The sequence below is a fragment of the Triturus cristatus genome, chromosome 8 (genome assembly GCF_964204655.1).
Source record: "Triturus cristatus chromosome 8, aTriCri1.1, whole genome shotgun sequence".
Lineage (NCBI taxonomy): Eukaryota > Metazoa > Chordata > Amphibia > Caudata > Salamandridae > Triturus > Triturus cristatus.
In genome coordinates this window covers 1,618,021,715-1,618,039,608 of record NC_140591.1, presented here as the reverse complement: position 1 = coordinate 1,618,039,608, position 17,894 = coordinate 1,618,021,715, and the positions used below count along the sequence as shown (strand labels likewise).

General features: G+C 47.3%; 1 protein-coding gene across 2 annotated transcripts in view; it reads right to left on the bottom strand.

Moving 5' to 3' along the window:
* Positions 1-17,894, bottom strand: part of ILK (integrin linked kinase) — a 363,205-nt gene that overhangs the window by 52,387 nt on the left and 292,924 nt on the right. For both annotated transcript variants that reach the window (XM_085623554.1, XM_085623555.1), the window contains 2 exons: positions 11,675-11,802; positions 11,407-11,528 (listed from right to left, as the gene is read on the bottom strand). In XM_085623554.1, the coding sequence (XP_085479680.1) occupies positions 11,407-11,528; positions 11,675-11,802 (250 nt within the window). The remainder of the gene's footprint in view (positions 1-11,406; positions 11,529-11,674; positions 11,803-17,894) is intronic.

Sequence of the window (17,894 nt, the reverse complement as noted above, 5' to 3'; positions counted from 1 at the left end):
CTGACCCAGAGTCTTATAGCTATCGAGGGGAGACGTTTGTGGTGTGGGTGAAAGTGACGCTGCGTGCAGTCTGTTTGCACATTCCACTTCCGGTTTTGTTAGTTTGTACGATTTAATCACACATCTTCGGTCACACAAGGGCGCATAGTTAGCGGATACGTGCGTGTGTTTATGGGCGGTAATAACACTATTGGCGCGGATACGGGGGGTTAAGGTAATGCGTATTTTTACATAGTGTGGCTTGGGTGCGCTTTGAGCAAGGATTACTGCGGTACACGGTGTCATAAAACAGTCATTTTAAATTTGGTACCATGAGAAGTCCTGATTCGGTCTTCAGCGGGGCTCCTGACAGCTTAATACCTGCTATTGGATACAAAGCGAAGTTAGCATGAGAGTCTGTTATGGAGTACTTCACGTGTCTTCTAAGGCGAAGTCCAGCGTTGACCGTACCTCTTCAGCAGGCTTCACGACTTGTGCTGGCACTTGTTACAGGGTCCCGGTCGGTGCGGGATCTCATGTGCACTCATTATATTACGTCTTCAGTTATGGAAAGTAATGACAGACTTACCTGGTTCTGTGTTTTTAGTGAAGAGATTTTGATATTTCAAGTTCATTATGTATAATCAGTTTCAAAGTTATAATGAAAAAATGCTCATTAAAAGTGATTCGGAAATAGGGCAAAAATTATATATTGGAAGAGAGATCAATGTTTAAAAAAAAACTACAGTTTCGTATCATCCATGCTGGAGAAGGTTCTGGTTTTTTTTTAACCGGGCTCTAAGGTCAAGGTGTTATTTGTTGGAACTGCTATGAGAAGTGGATAGAGTGGTCTTCGGATATGTAGCCTTTAGGAACATTGTGGTCTTTTGGGAAAGTCTTCAGAGATGATGCCGGATCTCTAACACATTAGTCAGGACGGCGATCATTTGATGCTGCGCCAGGGAATGTTATCGTTCAGTCCTGATGTGTCTGTCTTGAGGCGGTGTACCCATCTCTGCTCTTTTTCAAAGAGGATTTCCTCCGCTTTTTGGGTTGTCCCAGTCAATGTCTCAATGATGACCCATTGTAGGTCGTCGACGGAGTGACCATGTTCAATGTAGTGTGTGCTCATTTTTGTTGTTTCGCGATTACATTTGACATTGCTTCTATGTTCACAAATCCTCTGCTTGATTTTGCAACAGGTCATTCAAATGTACCTGAGGTTGCAAGGACAGGTGATCATATAGATACCATGTGTTGTGTTGCAGTTAGTATGCTGTTTAATGGTCCATTTAAATTCCGGAGTTAGTTGTATGCTCTTGGTGGTAGTCGTTAGTTTACATACTGAGCATTGTCCGCAAGGGTAGTGACCTGTGACTGGTTGCATGTTCCATAGTGTATTGGTGGTTTTACTTATTTGTGGTGCTTGAGGTCGAGTATGTACTAGCATATCTTTGATATTTCTTGTTCTCTTGTTCGCGAACATCGGTTTTGGCCAGTCTAGTGTGCCAGATGTTAGTATGTGCCAGTTTTTGTTTATTATCTTTTTGACCGCGTTGCTAGCTACGCTGTAGGTGGTGACGCATGTCAGGGTGTTTTGTGCTGGAGGCTTTGGTGTGGTTTTGAGCAGGCTTTCTCGTGGTTGGTTCCTTGCCACTGTCTTAGCTGGATAGTCCCTTTTGGATAGTTTGGAGCACAGATCTTTGGCTTATGTCTTGTATTCTGTCAGTTCACTACAATTCCTCTTTAGGCGTAGGAACTGGCTGTAAGGTAAATTGTCTCTGAGTGGGCACGGTTGAAAGCTATTGTAAGAGAGGAGGCTATTTTTTGCCGTAGGTTTGAAAAAGGTCTTTGTCTTGATGATGTTATCTTCTACGTAGATTGTTAGGTCTAAGAAATCAAGTTGTCTTCGATCAGCAGCGTGGGTGAACTTCAAACATTCATCCTGAGCATTCATCCACTCGTGTAAGCGGCTAACACTGGATTGGTCGCCTTCCCAGATCACCATGATGTCGTCTATATATCGCTTCCAGAATCAGATTTTTGACAAGTAAGGTTTGTTTTCGTTATGTATGAATGTTTTCTCAAAGTTGCTTAGTCCGGCCACACTTGGGGCGAATGTGCTTCCCATGGAAGTGATATGACATTACTGGTGCAGGGTTCCATTGTACTCAAAATAGTTGTCAGTGAGCGCGAGTTTGCAACATTCCAGAATGAAGTGTCTAGGTGTTTGGTGAGACCAGTTTTGTTCAAAGAGTAGCTCTTCTAGTGTTTCTATTGTTTTTTGTTGAGGCAGGCTGGTATATAGGCTCTCAACGTCAAATCCGACTAGGAGCATGGTGTCGTTTAGGAACGTCTCTTCTTTGAGGAGGTTGAGTAAGTCCATAGTATCCTTCAGATAGGTCGGTGTTTTTTGTACCAGTGGTCTTAAATATTGGTCAGCAAATTGTGAAAGGGGTTCAAGCACCGACCCTATGCCTGACACAATGGGGCGGCCCGGTGGTGGCCTTCTCTCTCCTTGTGTATTTTAGGCAACGAATAAAGTATGGTACTTTTGGAAAATTGGTTCTCAGGAAGTCAGCCTCATTTTTTGATACCCATCTGTTGATTTTGGCCTCCCACACCATTATTCTGATTGTTTGTTGTAGTCTGGGTGTCGGGTCGGTTTTGATGATCCTGTAGAATTTGTCATCAGAGAGGAGTTCAAGGCATTGTCGATCGTAGCCTTCTCTGCTCAGAAGCACGATGCAGCCACCTTTGTCGGCGGGTTTCATTATGATGTCCTTATTTTGTCTCAGTTCATCCAAAGCTTGTTTTTCTGCTCTTGTTGTATTAATGAACGTTTTTTTTGTTTGTTTATTTATGTCTTCAATTTCTCTCATAACTGCCTACTCAAACGTTTGGATTTCAATTGTAATTTGATGGTTCAGTGGGTAGAAGGTGAATTTAGGTCGTAGTGGGGTGTCACCGTCTATGATGTTATCTTCAGAATTCTGCAACTTCACATTGTATTTTGAAGACATCCAGTGAGGGTGTGGGCACGAAGCCTAAACCTTTATTTAGTACACACTCTTGTTCTTCGGTGAGGATGGTGTCCGTCAGGTTGATCACAAGCGGGTTCTGCTTGTTCCTGGTTTTTCATTCGATACGCCTGACATGCTTCTGGTGAGGATCTGTCCAGGTGGCGCCTTTCCTTCGTCCTCTCTGGTTTGGTTGGCCTCTCCCTAAAAAAGGCGGCAATTGTTGCATGTATTGTCCCAGGAAAGGTCCCAATGGTGGTGGTGGTGGTGGTACTATGACATATGGGTTCATCCAGCCATTGAAATTTGGAGTGAATTGTTGGAAGGGGGGGTGGTTGTTGGTCCCCGTATTGTGGGTTGCACCACGTATTGGGTCTGCTGCGTTGTTGGCGTCTATACATTCCTCTGTTTCTCCTTGGTTGTCTTGTCTCGTCGTTGCTCCTATTTGAATTATCCGTTGAATTACCACTGGTATCGTTATCTGATGGATTGTCTGGTGCTTCATAATCATCTTTACTGTAAGGGTGCACGAGTGAAATTAATGAGACTAAAGATTACATAACTCAAAACAAAATACAGAAATTGGGAAAAGATCTCAAACGCTTCTCAATGGAAAAGATGCACCCTTACAGTAAAGATTGGAGCAACGACGAGACAAGACAAAGAATTGCCATTTTTCTCTAGTCTGCTTATTTTACATGTTCAAGTTGAACAAGGACAGCATCTCTTCACAAAACTTTTTATAATTTAGCTTATCACACTAGTTAGGTCTCGCCTGACCCAGCGCATGCGCTGGTCTGGCGAGACCTTTTGAGAAGGCTCCAAAAAGTGCTACCAGGCCAGCCTAGAGCTACAGTGCATGTGGGCAGGCGCGCCGTGCTTTTCCGCGATTACTTTCACTTTCGCGGCCGCTTTGATGTTTGATCGCGATCACTTTCGCGGCCGCACGGCCGCTTGGCATAGCCAATAGGTCTCGCTTTTGGGACCTTATAAGTATTTAGTTATGCAACTGTTGCATGGCTAAACACTTATAAGGTCCCAAAAGCGAGACCTATTAGCTATGCCAATGCTTGTTTTTATTACAGTCTGTCTTTCTTTTCAGGCACTATCGACCTTTACCTCAGAGTATTTACTCTGACCTATTAATATTGGACAACACCCGATTGTCACACTGTTCTTAGGTCCTGAAGAAAGCCCAACGACCCTTCAGGGGCACATAGGGGGCTGAAACATGTCGACCACTAAATTGGACTACAAAAGTGCGGTGGACTCATAACCAGTCCGTCACTGCACGATCATCACCTTTTAATACAGTCCTCCCATACACCAAACGCAATACATTTTTTATCTCTAGGTAGCATGAAGATCACTTTTTAAAACACCACGTTTCACTTGAGCACTTCTCACCACGCGCGCCACACCCATTGGACTCACAGGGCTTCAGCCGCCCCCCCCGTCGTGTGTGGCAGCCCGGGAGGAGACAGCTTCCCGGCGCACACACAGCCGCACCCGAGCTCTTCACAGGTCTTTAAAAGACCATTTGCATGTTAATGAGGCCTCGCTGTTGTTTCACCCCTTCTAAGAGCCCCTGCAGCTCCACTCTGCCTATGGCTTAAAAGATTCAGCCCCCCCGAAATCTTTTCTTAGCCCCCCCCGAAATTTGGCTCTAGTTGCGCCTCTGCTTCTCACTCACCATCAATCTCTGATCACTACAGTACAAACCAGTGGTTCCCTCCAGGTGGAGAAAGCATATACAAAAAGAGACCCGATGATGCTGTCACGCACCTAACAAAGGCGGAGAACCAAGATAAACCGCCACACGGCTTACCTGCGTGAATGAGTTTTTTTTTTTTTTTAAGTACTTCTTGAAGTACTGACGGATAGAACACAATGGACCCTGGCTGCAGGTACAAGTGATCCATTCTCTTTTGACTTTGACTAGTAGTATGATCCTCAGAAACACTTGCCAAGAAATGCCACATAAACATACAATAGCATCACAAATATCGAAAACGAGTTAGAATACTATACACAAACTTAATATAGGTTAGACATGTCAAATACACCATTACCAATATGATCCGACTATTTGAGCCCACCGGACATCAGCCATATTTTCTACATTTGATGTGTAAACAAATTGTATCGCCCAATAGGTCAATCTCCAAAGTATCAAATCAAAAGACACCTTAACACAAAACGAAAGGTATTCTCAAACCAAAATGTATCTCCAGTGTGCAATGAAAACATTGAAACATTGGAGGGTCGTGGTACAAGCACTGAGGCAATACTTCGGTCAGACTTGCATTATACAAGTGACATAAGAACCAAATGTGTGTACTGTCACCGGTAGACCTGGGATTTGAGTGCACTCATAAGTGAGGAGACATGCTCATTTTCAAAACCAGGAAGCGGGAAGTGGCTGTTGACATTATGGGCTTATGACTGTGGTCCATCACTGCCTCCTTCATATTACAAGGCACAACTTTGGCTGCAGAGCTTACATCCCTCAGAATCCAAGGCTCGTGCAACCAGAGCATTAACTTAAAGAAAGCAGAGAGTCATGGCACACTACAATGGAGAGAGGGTTACAGCTCTATTATAGTACATTTAATTGCCACAAAGCATCAGCTGCAACTGCTAATTGGAACTAGTACGTTCCATGTCATGAAGAGTAGGATTCTATTCGGCCGGCCAATATGTTACACTGCCCATCCAACCCCCCCCCCCTCCCCCAAAAAATTGCCATGAGATGGAGACCGGGTAAGAGATATCAGGCAGTGTACATCAGAAGCACAGGTGACATCAAGCCGCATATTTCTGCTGCACTTACAATCACCGTATGGCAGCATCAAAGGAAATAGAGCTCAAGGAAAAACATGTCACACTCCTATTTCACCTACTGCAGAAAAAAAGGCAGTGGGTAACAGACTTGGGACCATATCGGAGGTGCTGGTAACTTTGCAGGTGCAGAATTACTGGTGATTAAAGATGGAAACCCGAGGTATCCTTAAGAAATGAGTAACTATTATTGATGATATTCTCCCAAGAAAATCCCCATTTTTTTTTCACATATTCCAGAATTTTCAACAGCTGAAATCTATGGGTGAATCAAGACAGATTTGCAGTGTTCCTTTGACCTCGCAATTCTAATGTGGTCAGTAACTTATGTTAATTTCTCTAATGGGGATACAGAGAAAATTGTACTTGGCCCCTCAACTTTGATTTCTTTTGGAAGCCACAATTTTATTGCCCATTCAGTACTTACTTTACTGGACAACAATTTATCGCACATAAAGAAATATCGCCAAAGAAGCGAAGACAGAATGAGAATAGATGTGGTGCTCCCCACCGAGCATAGGCAATTTTTTTGTAGCCACTTTGAAATGAACAAGGATGACTTCATTTGCAGGGCAGGTGCTGGCTTAGTGATTTACTCCGCAGGCCACACATAATTAGGGCAAGAGTTGTGGTGCTTGCCACAAGCCTAGAGTTTGGGTGGGCAACAGGGGAATTGGAATAGGCCCTATGAGCCGGATTACAGAAGGTAGGCATGATTTGGTTGCTTCAACGGGTGGTAGAGGTTCAAGGCAATGCAAGTGCCCGCAAGTGCGCACAAATGCTGGGAGATGGCATAGTGGGGTTGCAAGCGCCATTCAGAGGCGATGGATGGTTGCAGGGCTCAGGCCACTAATACGTTACAATCTGTGAGGGATGAAGGGTGGCAGAAGGAATGAGGAGGACTACAGTGAGGTTATAGGAGTCTGGGTACAAATTTGGGATAGGGGGTGGGGAATGTTTACCCCCCCCCCCGCGCAGGAAGGCTTGGGTGCAGGGATAAGGCTTGGGAAGGGGGACGGTGTCTCGGGCTGCTGGATGCTTGTAAATGGGGCTCGTGGGTACAAGGTACAACGTGAGAAAACAGTAGGCAATAGCGGGGGGGCTTATGCTCACAGCTGCAGAGTTTGGAGCGGGGGAATTAGGTTTGGATCTCGGCGTGGTTCAACATCCTGTGATCCTGGGCAGAATAATTAATCTCCTCCGAGTACCTTAAAAAGGCTCTTGTCCATGTGTGACCCAATGGGTGCTCAGGTAAAAGCGCTGCAATACCGGAGTCGGGTTATGGGGAGACAGGCGCGTTAAAGTTAGTTGGGGGGGGAGGAATTCAAGATAAGGAGGACGGGGTGGGGCATGCCATGGATCCATTGGGCGTTCCCGTACTTTTGGTGGGGGGGCAGGGGGAGTTGCGACGACAGACACTGCAGGGGGCATGCCTCCCAGATTTAATGGGTTGGTGCCCTTCTTATAATAGCAGGAGTCATTAGCACACAGGGGTGGAACGCAGGGGGATAGCGGCACCTGTCCGGCGATTTGGTGGGGGTGGGTGGGCCATATGCTCAGAGCGGCCGACTTTGGAGCGGGAGGAGAATTAGGGTGGGATCTCGGTGTGGATCAACATCCGGTGATCCTGGGCAGATTACCAGACAGCGGATATTGTCCTGGTGTGACGCAATGGGTGCTCATGTAAAAGCGCATCAATACCGGAGTCGGGTTATGGGGGGAGGCACAGGCGCACGAGTGGTAGAAGCAAGGTTGGGCCTGAGGAAGAGGCAGCAAGGGGTCTAATTCCATGGGGGGGTGGTATTAGCCGGACCAGGAGGAGGAATTTAAGATAAGGAGGACAGGGTGGGGCATGCCATGGATCCATTGGGTGTTCCCTCACATCTGGTGGGGGGAAGTGGAGTTGCGGCGCCAGGCACTACAAGGGGCGTGGCTCCCAGAATTAATGAGTTGGTGCCATTCCTACAATAGCAGGAGTCATTAGCACACAGGGGTGGCACGCAGGGGATAGCGGCACCATGTCGGGTAGAAGAAGCAGCCTCCCGCCGATTGTGAAGGGAGACGGTTTCTCGGACGGCTGGAGGCTCACTGGGGAAGGTGCAGGTGGCGAGGGTTAGAGGGAGACATAAGAGCGCCACAGCGGGGGAGGGGCAGCATTGAGGTTTAGTTACAAGTTAGGGCGTGGCCGGCCAGGAGAAGGAATTTGTAGTTAAGGAGAACACAGGGGGAGGGGGGATGGCTATCAGCGACTGGGCCGGTTTCTCAATCTGGTCTGTGTGGGGGAGGGGTTGCTCCAACAGGCACCGCGGCATGTTGGTGGTGCTCCCCGGCCCTCACCTGGCGTGGCAGCACACAGAGGCTTTCTCGGTCTCTCTCTGGGGAGGGTCTCAGCCCGCACCACGAATAGCACTCTGATAGCCTCAGATGGGGAAGCGCTTGCAAAGCCTTGTGGTTTCTAGGTGCTAACCCATTGCACTCACCTGGAAGGGAGGCACTTTGAGGCTGCCACGGCCTCCTCGCAATGGATACACTGTGCTCACCGAGGCAGGCTTCTGTGAGCAGGCAGACGTGTCCTGGAGTTGAGGGAAGGCGCGCACTTGGGATGGGGGCAGCTTGGATCACGGTGGGACAGGCCGGTGGAACGAGGAGGGTGGGGTGGGGTGGGGGGGGCGGGGGGAATCATCGGTCCTTCGCCCTCCAGGATTGACGGTTTTGGTGTAGCTCTCATGCTTAGGGAGAGGATGCCCTCAGCCTTTCATCCTTCTGAGGCCGGTGGGATTGGGACAACGGGCGTGGTCTGGGACACTACCAGCAGGCGGGACATGCGGAGTAGTAAAGGCTGGGCCTCAAAGGGGGGAGGGGAGTGAGTGGACCCCTCTTCCCGGGCCTCGTAGGGCAGGTGAAGACAGGGAAAGAGCCGTCAAGGTTTGGGTATGGTTGAATGGGAGTATTTTGTTTTGTTGGGGTGGTGAGGGACGTTGTAGGCGCTCTAAGGGAACGTGGTCCTGCGGGCATGGGTCGTGTGTGCCGGGTTCGTATAGCAGCGGGAGTGGAGCAATGGGCTCGAGAGGATGTGCACTTGGGGAGGATAGGCATAATCGGGTGGCTTTGGGGGTGCATGGGTGGGCGTTACAAAATGTGGTCAGGTATGCTCGGGCGCTATGAAAGTGGCAGAGGGGTAAACTAGGGGCCATTCAGAGAGGATGGATGGTCTTAGAAGGCTTCGGCCCATTAACATGCAATGGTATGTGAGGAATTGGAGGTGCACTCTGACGTACCAGACACCTTGGAAGGACGCCCAAAGATGCGAAAATCCTACTAAAACAAGCCCGTTACCATATAAAAAGCGCCCAGAGAGTCGGACTGGCACGTGCAAGGCAGCGTGACGAAGCTTCTGGTAAGAAACTTCGTCACGACAGCCGTAATGCAGGCGAGCCAGTCCAGATGGGCCGGCCAAAAAAGTGAAAAGGAAGCATCCTAGAAACCTTATTACCAATGGCAGCCCACCATTTAACATAAACGGTGACGTAAGCCAATGGGAATAAGGGGCGGGGCTTCAAGCCCTTTTTATCAAAGTACTCCTCTGCAATAAATCTCGCCGAGCGAGTTGCGCATGTGCGCAGCAACGCTAGGCGAGACCTAAAAAGTAGCCCCATGGGAATTTGAGAAACTAATACAAGAGCAGGAAACCCTGTTACATAATTCCACAAATTAACCTCTTCAGTGCCCCGCCCTTTCCACGCCCTGTGCCGGGCGTTTCATTAGCGGGCGGGGTTCATGACGAGATAGTCTCATCATGGGCACAGCGCAACCGCGCTCCATGACGAGACTATCTCGTCATGGGCACTGAAGGGGTTAACACAATAACCAAAAGCCTGCGCAATAACATTTTCAGGCGCAATGGGAGAAGAAGGTTGACATTCACCTGAATGCACAACAGTGTGAGGAAATTAACTAGGCATGCATGGGGAAGAGAAGAGTAAAACAAGTTAATGTAAAGATAACACCTCACTACTGCACTCCACACATTCGATCCTTCCCGGTCAGATCTATGCTGCAGAAAGAGTACCTATGAAGGCATCGTCAACGCATGCTCTATGGGCAAGTCTAGTATTGACCACCTTTTGGAGAGACATTTCAGAAAGCGAACTCCAGGACATGGGTGCAAAGCTAGCGAAATCCTGTCAAGATATTTTTTTCGACTGCACATCAGAGGATTAATATTCCAACTTGAAGCAAAACAATCTTCCATGTACTTCGGCAGAACAAGCTGTTGGCATTTCAGGAAACTGTGCATTGACAAGTGCAGAAATGTGGTTCCACAGGTTCAGAAAAGTAATGCATTGTTGGAAGAAGGCTGAGCAAGGACAAATTTGACCTTGCTCAGGGTCCTCCTGCGGTTAAATTGTGCATGCTACATTTCAGAAGGCTGCAGGATGATGGCGGCATCGGAGTATGTTAATTTGCATCTGGAGGGAAGACGGACCAATAGGAAGAGATACGGGGAGGAGGGAGACAGATGTTCAGGGGTTATATTTTATTTGATAATTCACTTTTCTCTATAAAAGGTGGCAATATCCACCTTCAAGGCTGTTATTTCTTAAAATGAAAAAAAGAGTAAAAATAAAACACATGGCGAGTCAACATGTATTCTAGTATTTTCATTAAAACTTGAGTGTAAGCCACTTGTCCACCCCACTTGATTGAATGTTTAGTCTACTTACATGATCCACTAATTAGGGTTTCTGTAACACTCCCTCTTGCCCAACACTTCCCTGCAAGGACTCACAACACTCTCCCTTGCTTACACTGCTCTTAAAAGATTCCTGACTCTCTGCACTCTTCCTTTCCACTGAGGTCTACCCACAATCCCGCCTGTCAATTCGATGTTTCCGGATACTCCCATGCCTGCGCCTGTAGCCTTTTCAGGGTTCCAGAATTACTCCACCTTTCCTGCTCCAGACCAGAAGATAAGCAGCAAGAGTGACAAAATCACTTGTAAAATGCCCAATACAATATTGAGCACCCTGGTGAGCTCGAGCACTAAGGCTTATGCAAATAAATGTGGGTATCCCTTGTTAAAGGGTGTTATCCACTTTTCTGCTACCTTGTGAGCAAACGCTCTAGGCATAAGAGATTGGGATTTTTCAGAGAACTGCTACCTGGTGATGTCAAAGAAAGTTCCTATAGCCCAACACAACCCTTTAATGATGGTGTTTTTCAACTTCCTTACAGTAAGAATGTCGTTTGTCCAATAAGAACTTATTCTTGAATGCCCAACAACCCGCTTTTGACAAGTTGTCCATGGTAAGAGCCCTTCTATCACTCTTCGTGTCTAGTACAACAACCCATCATGTGCCACTGTGATTATTCTAGAAGATGGGTTTTCCTGTTACTTCTTTATGCATCAGGAAGTCTGCCAGTCATCGCTTCTGTCACAGAACTGGTAACACCTTATTTCGCCATCCTTCGCGGCCCAACAATAACTCCTCCTATCACCTTCCTCTAGGCTCCTCTTTCGGTGGTGCATCAAAGAGCAGTAAGACACATCATTTTATTAATTTACCATAACACTCCTGCTGTTGAGGTAATGGCGTGGGATCGGGGGTTCCAGTGTGTGTAGGAATGCCATGCCACGGGCGATATCCAAAGCAAATTTGACAGCCTGCATCTGATCAACCACGAAATCTAGAGGTTCAAAACAAAAAGGTTTGTAAGTTGTGCAATAATTTCAGGACTCTCGTTATGCACATCGCCAGTATCAGGAGCCCAAGGTAGAGAAAATCTTTTTTCAGTCACAAAGCCCGTAGCCCCTGCATCACTAAGTCACTCACTTGTCCCTTCATGTAGCACGTTGTAAAGTGATCCATAGGGCATCCAGTGGGTTATGATGATGGGATGGGGAGCAGGTGGAGACTGACAAGCTCCCAGCACTGGCAGAACATTGGGGTGAGAGAAGATCCTGCAGTCAGAGGAGACATTCAAATCAATGAGTTACTGACCCAGAGAACACACGTGCACACAGCCATACATGTACAATACACCCACTCACCCAAATCTGCACATTGCAGAATGAGCAGGACTAACCCCTCAAAGCCCACCCACCTACAAAACCCAACACTTATTTGCAACCACCTTAAAATCCAGGGCCTACACTTACTGAACAAGGTTCCTGCTTGCAAATGCAAGCGCCTGGTTAATAAAACATATTAGCCTGGCCAGACATTTCAAGCGCTCTTTGTTATTCAGCTGTTGAGCTACAAAATAAATATCAGACAATAAAACAGGAACATTTGAAAGAATGGGAAAATAATGTCTAGTGGATACCTAACGTATAAACAAAGTATGTTAAAGGGGCTCCCTCTGGAGCTAGCGGGAGGCCAGACAAACACCAGCATGCACATCTAGCTTTACAGAATAATGGGGCAATCGCTATTAACTATAGGGATTGGTGTTGCAAAAGATAGACAGAGGTGTCTGCTGGAAATAGACTCTGGTCAAGAAAGCCTTGAGTCTGCCTTGAGGGCATAAAGTCCTTTTGGAGATGACCTGTCTGGCAGTTGGGCTCAGGAATGACGTAGGTTCCAATGGAGGTATGTATGTAAGGTCAAAGACACTGAACAATGGTCCCTGCGCTCTTCCTTGACCAGAATCTAGACTATAAAGTCAGCAGACAGCTGGGCCTCATGAGATGGCAATAAGGGGGAAGAGATGTTGGTTTCTGCTGCTCAGATCAATGTTTCACCATACAGGGAGGGCCGGAGTTATGGCAGCATCTGACTCTATAAAGGGTTGGCTCCTCTGGGAGGGATACAGTTGTAATTTGATCATTTCATATTAAAGAAACTCACCTTTCTAAAAAGTCCACAAGGATCCAAATAAGTAGATACTAGGATTTGTTTTACTAACTAAATGATGGTGTGTAAACTAGGTTTAAAAATCAAACTGTTGTAGAGCAGTTTTGAGGCTGGCGTAATGTGTTGTATCTCGTTTATATACCATGTGCAAAATTCACTAAAATTTGTGATAGAAAAAAAATACAAACTGTTAAAACTGCCTACATATGTGAAGACATTATCTTTGCCCCCTCAACCTCAGCTTGCGCTTCACCTTCAAGCAGGGCAGGGAAGAGAGGTTCATAGACAACCATTCTTGTCGGGTGGAAAAGGGTCATGCGCTAAACAGAATTTTCATCTGAATGGTGGCATGCGGTTGTGTGGGTCGCATTAGCTGGTACAGCTCACAGCCATATTTGGAAAATATAACAATTTCACAACAACTAGAACCAGCAAAACCAAGAAACTGTATAAGCAATTACTCTAAGAGTCTAACAGAAAATGCTGCATCAATGTCAAAGGACAAGCTTGCTACCACCATCTACCCTGCTGGCCGAAACAAAGACTCAAGCGTCTAGACCGCTCTAGCTGACCCTTTTCTTCCATATATTAGCCAATGGCGCAGGAAGTAGGGGGCGCAGGGTGCGCAAACACACCCAAAATAAGCATATGGAGGTTCAGAATGTGAATGGATGAGCCAGTACGATGCCTTTAAATTGTATTTGTATCTTGTCACATTTGCATGCGTTCAAAGACGGAGGTCAATTGTCAGACTTTATCTCCTGACAAATTGCTGCCTATTCCTTTAACATGGAGGTTGGTGTTTACTTTTCTTTCTAGGACTGCAAAGAAAGAGGATTTTGTTAAGTGAACTATCTGACGATCTTGCTGGGACACAGGGAGAGTGTAATAGGAAAGGATGTAGGAGGCCAGTTTTTTCTAACACAAACTGTAAAATTGTTTGAAAACATATCAGCAGTTAGGGAAGCAAAAATGAGGAAGATTTTTCTGCTGTAATTCCAAAGTGTGATGAAATTAGGATTTTAATAGTATCAGAACAATTTAATGAACTTTACTTGATACTGTACACATGAAAAATATTTGCTGAAACCTGATTTGCACACATTGCTTGCATGCTATATAGTGATACCAGTAAAACTGCACGTCGGTGCGAATTGTGTTGCCATTTCTGTGGAAAATGTGCTGTCTGTAAATGACCGTAGCTACAACACCATGCTTTAGTAATATATTTGTGACAGTGTGATCCAAAGTGCACCATTGGCTGCATACCCCACCTGTACCCCTCTCCACCTGAATGGGTGTAACTCATTGGCTACACTTGATGTTTGCGTCACAAATGGATTTTTCACAATCCATGGGACTTCAGTGATGTAACAATAATGGCAGCACCCAAACTCCCAAGACTGTTCCAGCACCAGTGACTTCAGCTGTGTTACTGTTTGGGCGAATATATATACTCTGAACATAGACCTATGCATATCCCGCTTCCGGCTTCTTTTCACAGTACAAGTGTCCCTTATTTTGTCTGCAAGGCATTCTGAATTCATTCACTGGTTTCTTTTCATAGCCTCGGTTGGGAGAATGTTCACACAGAAGCTGTGGAGATGAAAAAGTAGATGAATCTTAAACTTCTGGGACAGAGGCGGAGAGTCAACAATACTCTGAAGGAGATGAAGTGGCCTCCAGGGATTGATTTAGGCCCAGATCTCTGTACTGGGGTGAATGTATGACATTGTTCTGCATTCTGTCCATCAACAGTTCTTTTTGCATTTCTCACCCCGGGTGGGACGGGCATGCTCAGACTGGAATCAAGCTATCCTGGCTGAAGTGGGGTGTAACCCCGAAACCGGTCCTAGGATGCTTGTTTCCAGTCCAGGGAGGGCCTGGCCTGGCAGTTCGGGATGGACTGTTTCCATGGGGCACATGGTCAAGACTGATTTGCATATGGCTGAGTCCAAACTGGAATGGCATGGTGAGCAAAAAAACGATGGATTTAGGCCCAGATCTCTGTACTGGGGTGAATGTATGACATTGATCTGCATTCTGTCCATCACAGTTCTTTTTGCATTACAGGGATTTACCAGCACCCATTACAGTGGACTCCACCCTGTATAACGAATAGTTTCTTACCTGTCGGTGTAGTTTTGCAGCTTGAAGATCTTTCTGGATTCACTATGCTGTGCATTATTCCGCGATCTTGTGGTTGGGTCCGGATTCGTAGTCTTTTCTTTGTTTTTTTTTTTTTTTGTAGCCCAGGTGGGCGGCGACGACCACCATTTGGTGCACCTTCCGTGACGTCGTCGTGCTTCCTGCGGAAGTCCCACCTTTGGGGCGCCATCTTCGGGTTCTTTTTTCCCCTTTCTCTCTTTTTTTTTTTTAAACCCTAGGCGATTGCTTAATCCTTCTTGTCCATTTTTCTGTACGTTTTCATTTCTTTGATCTTTTCCATTTCACCCCCTCTTCCTCCAGCCTCATCTTCCTGGCGGAGGTGGGTGGGTTCGCTAGTGAATCCAGAAAGATCTTCAAGCTGCAAAACTACACCAACAGGTAAGAAACTATTCGTTTTGCAGCGTGAATCTTTCTGGATTCACTATGCTGTGCATAGACTTTGTAGCGGTTTTCCTAATTTTGTGGTGGCTGGGTGGAAGATGAGCGTTGGTCGTTGAAAATGTGTTGAAGCACCTTCTGTCCGACCTGTGCTTCCTTATTCATCTGAATGTCCACGCAGTAGTGTTTCGTGAACGTGTGCACAGATGCCCAAGTTGCCGCGAGACAAATGTCCTGGATGGGCGTGTTCGCCAGGAAGGCAACGGTGGCCCCCTTCTTCCTTGTGGAGTGAGCCTGGGGCCCCTCCGCTAGCTCCTGTCCAGCCTGTTTGTGGCAGAATTGTATAGTGAAGGCAATCCACCTAGCGATAATGCCCTTAGTCACTGGCCTACCCATGAAGCTAGTAGCAAAGGACACAAACAGCTGCTTCGACTTCCTGAGTTCCTTGGTTCTCTCAATGTATTACATCACCGCTCTTCTGGCATCGAGGGTGTGCAAGGCCTTTTCTGCGTTTGTAGTCGGGTTTTGGAAGAAACTTGGTATCTGAATACTCTGATTCATGTGGAACGCCGACACCACCTTGGGCATGAAGTGTGGGTCCGTCCTCAGGACTACCCTGTCTTTGTGAATCTGAATATAGGGTTCCTGTAGCGTTAGTGCTTGAAGCTCGCTCACCCTGCGTAGTGAGGTTATGGCCACTAGAAAGGCCGTTTTCATCGTCAACATTTGCAGAGTGGCCTTGTGAATGGGTTCAAACGGCGCCTTCATGAGCTCCGTCAGAACCACGTTTAGATTCCATGCCGGCGGCGGCAACCTTTTCGGAGGGGCCATTCTTTTGGCTCCCTCCATGAATCTCTTCGCCACCTGCGAGGTGAAGAAACTTCCACCTTTTTCACCTCTGGTGTAGGCAACGATCGCCGCTAGGTGTACCCTTAGGGAGCTCGAGCAGAGGTTACTCTTTAGAAGGTGTGTGAGGTACCTCAGCACTGTTGAGTCTCTTGTCATTCTGTTTTGCAGGCCTTTTTTCCTGCACCACACCGTGAATCTCTTCCATTTTGCGCTGTAGCATTTTCGTGTAGTTGGCTTCCTTGCCTCCCGTAGCACTTGCATAGTGCTCTGAGGCAATCTTAGGTGTGCGAACTCTAGGTCTTCAGGAGCCATGCCGCCAGGTTGAGGGTCTCTGGCTCTGGGTGCAGGACCTCTCCGTTTTGCATTGAGAGCAGGTCTTTTCTCCTCTCGAACCTGTACGGATTGCCTTGTGCCATTTCTTGAATTTGTGAGAACCATGTCTGCCTCGCCCACTGCGGAGCCACTAGGATCAGAGTCATGTTGCTGGTTATGCACTTGTCGAGCACTCTGTGCAACAGGGGTATCGGTGGAAAGGCGTAGGCAAATGTCCTCGACCAGCTTATCCATAGGGCATTTCCCTGGGATTGCTGATCTGGTTGCCTGGACGCGAAGCTTTGGCATTTTGCATTTTGGCGTGTTGCAAATAGGTCTATTGTGGGAGTTCCCCAACTCCGGAAAAGCTTCTCCGTTTCCTGGCCATTGAGCTCCCACTCGTGCGATGCCGAGGTCTGCCTGCTTAGCCAGTCTGCATCCACATTCTCCTTCCCCGGTAGGTGAATTGCTAGTAGATCTATCCTGAGAGGTATGGCGCATCTCCAAATCTCCTGAGCCAGAGAGGAGAGAGGGAACGACTGTGTCCCCCCCTGTTTGTTGATGTAGAACATTGCCGTGGTGTTGTCTGTTTGAACCAACACCCTCTGGTTGTACAGGTGCCTCTGGAATGCCTTCAGGGCTAGCAGGATTGTCTTCAACTCGAGGTAATTGATATGGCGAACTGCATCTGCTGGAGCCCACAGACCCCTCACTCTGAGGTTGTCCATGTGCGCTCCCCATCCCTTTTGCGATGCGTCCGTGGTAATGGTCATTGTTGCGTTTGGTGGTGTCAGGCTTCTCCCTGCTGTCATGTTGTCCCTGTTCCACCAAGTTATCTCCTCCTGCACTGCGTGCGTAACAACCACTAGATCCTCCCAACTTCCGTTTGCTTGTGACCATTGCTGTTGTAGCCATTCCTGGAATGGTCTCATGTGCAGGCGTACATTCGGCACCAGCTGGATACACGACGCCATAATTCCCATCATCTTGCTCACTGACCTCACTGTCAGAGCTCGCCCCTTCTGGTAGAGCCGCGTCTCCTTCAGTAGGGCATCTGTCCTCCTGTCGCTGGGCACCACTGTACTGTTCAGGGAGTTGATTTTTGCCCCTAGGAAAATCTTCACCTGCTCTGGTTCCATCGACGACTTCCCCCAGTGAATCGAGAACCCCAGGTTCGTGAGAGTGACTGTTACGAGTTTTGCGTGCCTCTCGCACTTTTCGCGCGAGTTTGCCTTGACCAGCCAGTCATCTAAGTAGGGGTAGACGTGTATCCCCTGCCTTCGTAGGTGGGCCGCGACCGCCGACAGGCATTTTGTAAAAACCCTTGGCGCCGATTTTAATCCGAATGCCATGGTTGTGAACTGGTAGTGTTCCTGGTCGATGTTGAACCTTAGAAGTCCCTTGTGTCTTCTGTTTATTGGGATGTGCAGGTAGGCATCCTTGAGGTCCACGGTGACCATGAAGTCTCCGTGTCTTATTTGGGGCAGAA